Source organism: Agrilus planipennis, unplaced genomic scaffold, assembly GCF_000699045.2.
Source record: "Agrilus planipennis isolate EAB-ADULT unplaced genomic scaffold, Apla_2.0 scaffold49, whole genome shotgun sequence".
Taxonomy (NCBI): Eukaryota; Metazoa; Arthropoda; class Insecta; order Coleoptera; family Buprestidae; genus Agrilus; species Agrilus planipennis.
The window spans coordinates 1,274,775-1,276,416 of NW_020438913.1; the positions used below are offsets into that span (position 1 = coordinate 1,274,775).

Below are 1,642 nucleotides of genomic sequence, written 5' to 3' on the forward strand. Positions count from 1 at the left end.
TTTTTAATTTAAATATATTCACAATTCGTGTAATAAGAAACATCAAATACACTAGGTAGACACAGAATGATGTACAATATATATCTCCCATATGCTCCATTGTATGTATGTATTCAAAGCCCAGTCTCATTCAACGGCTAATTAAATAATAATAACAAAAGCATTACTAACTAAAAAGAAGTGATATATCAATTGGGTATCACAATGTTTTAACTGATCAGTACAGTTGCTTGTATCGTATGTATTAAAAAAAATAAACAATGCTAAAATACAATATCATCCCAAAAATACAAAATTTCACATCAAATAATCTAACATAAACAAGAAGAAAAAACTATCTTTTATCAAATTTTATAATTTTTTAATATATGCATGTCTAAAAATGAAGCAATTTACGAGAGTATTTTTTTATACTTTTATTCAATTCATAAATAAAGCAGTTGTAAATAATTTTCATTGTAACTATAAAGGATAGAATTTTAAGAAATAGATACAGAATTAGCATTATTATGCTTTATACAGCAAGCAATATAAAGACAACAAAACTAAAATTTCCTAATTTACTGAAACAATTTACAATAAAATTAACATATACATAAAAATCCCATTATTCAATATGTCACCCCAATTTTAATAAACTAACATGTCGGGTATCTCACATTGTCCAACTGTAACTCGGTGCATAGCCATTTCAGTGATACCGTGATAATGAACGAAAGCACCCCCCAAAACAAACATATGGAAAATCTGGTGTGAGTGGAACCAAATGTCAAATTTGCCTGGAAACCAGCGCTCAGGCACGCGAAGCGCGTACATAAGTGCACCCATAATGTATAACAAACCCATTAGACAGAGCCAACCCAACGACTTTTGACTCATGTAATTGCTGAACCAGCCTTCGACTACTCCATAATGAATTGCTGGTACAATTCCTGACAAGCCGAACGTCATAAAAACTGCTGCTCTGAAAGGTCGCCACGCTGGCTCCGAGAACTTATCCCACAAGCTAACCATTATGCTCGTTATGCCGAGTACACAAACAACTGATAAATAAACGACCTTTGGACGGAAATGACAATAGAAGCCATAATAAAGCCATGGAACAAACGAACCTAAAACAATAAACAAAATCAATATCGCGAATACTGCAAAGAATGAGGATGATAATATTCTAGCAAATGTTAAACATGGATGATTTTGGGAGAATTTATGAAAAGATATACTAGCTTGCTTTGTATGCTTTATGTAGTGTTCTATCGAAATAAAACAACAGATAATTCCATTATTGAGTAAATTCTCGTTATGTTGTAAGCTAACTTCAAATTCATTATTTAAAATGTTCTCTTTTAAGTGCCGTTCCACATGCAGCGTATGATTAGGACGCACACGTCAAGACATACAATTTAAAGAAGAATCTGCTTAAATATGTGATTTTATATGTAGTACGTAGGATCAGTCCGTTAAACCCGTGTTTTCCAGCGCGAATCATTGTTTATAGTGAGTAACTTCACATGAGAAGTAATGATCAGTCTCTTCAGACCCTGTTGTAAATCATTAATATACAAGGTGTTTCATTTAAAATAAGGCAGCTGATATATACTTCCGGTATATCCGGAAGTCCGTCAACTCTGAAGTTATTTTC

The 1,642-nt window shown here is 32.5% G+C and overlaps 1 protein-coding gene across 1 annotated transcript; it reads right to left on the reverse strand.

Annotated features, from left to right (window-relative positions):
* Nucleotides 1–546: 546 nt before the first annotated feature.
* LOC112903902 (adiponectin receptor protein-like) lies at nt 547–1,374 on the reverse strand (the record flags this gene model as incomplete). Its single annotated transcript, XM_025973513.1, has 1 exon — nt 547–1,374. A coding segment is annotated over one exon (744 nt), but the record flags the coding sequence as incomplete, so codon positions are not given.
* Nucleotides 1,375–1,642: the final 268 nt, after the last annotated feature.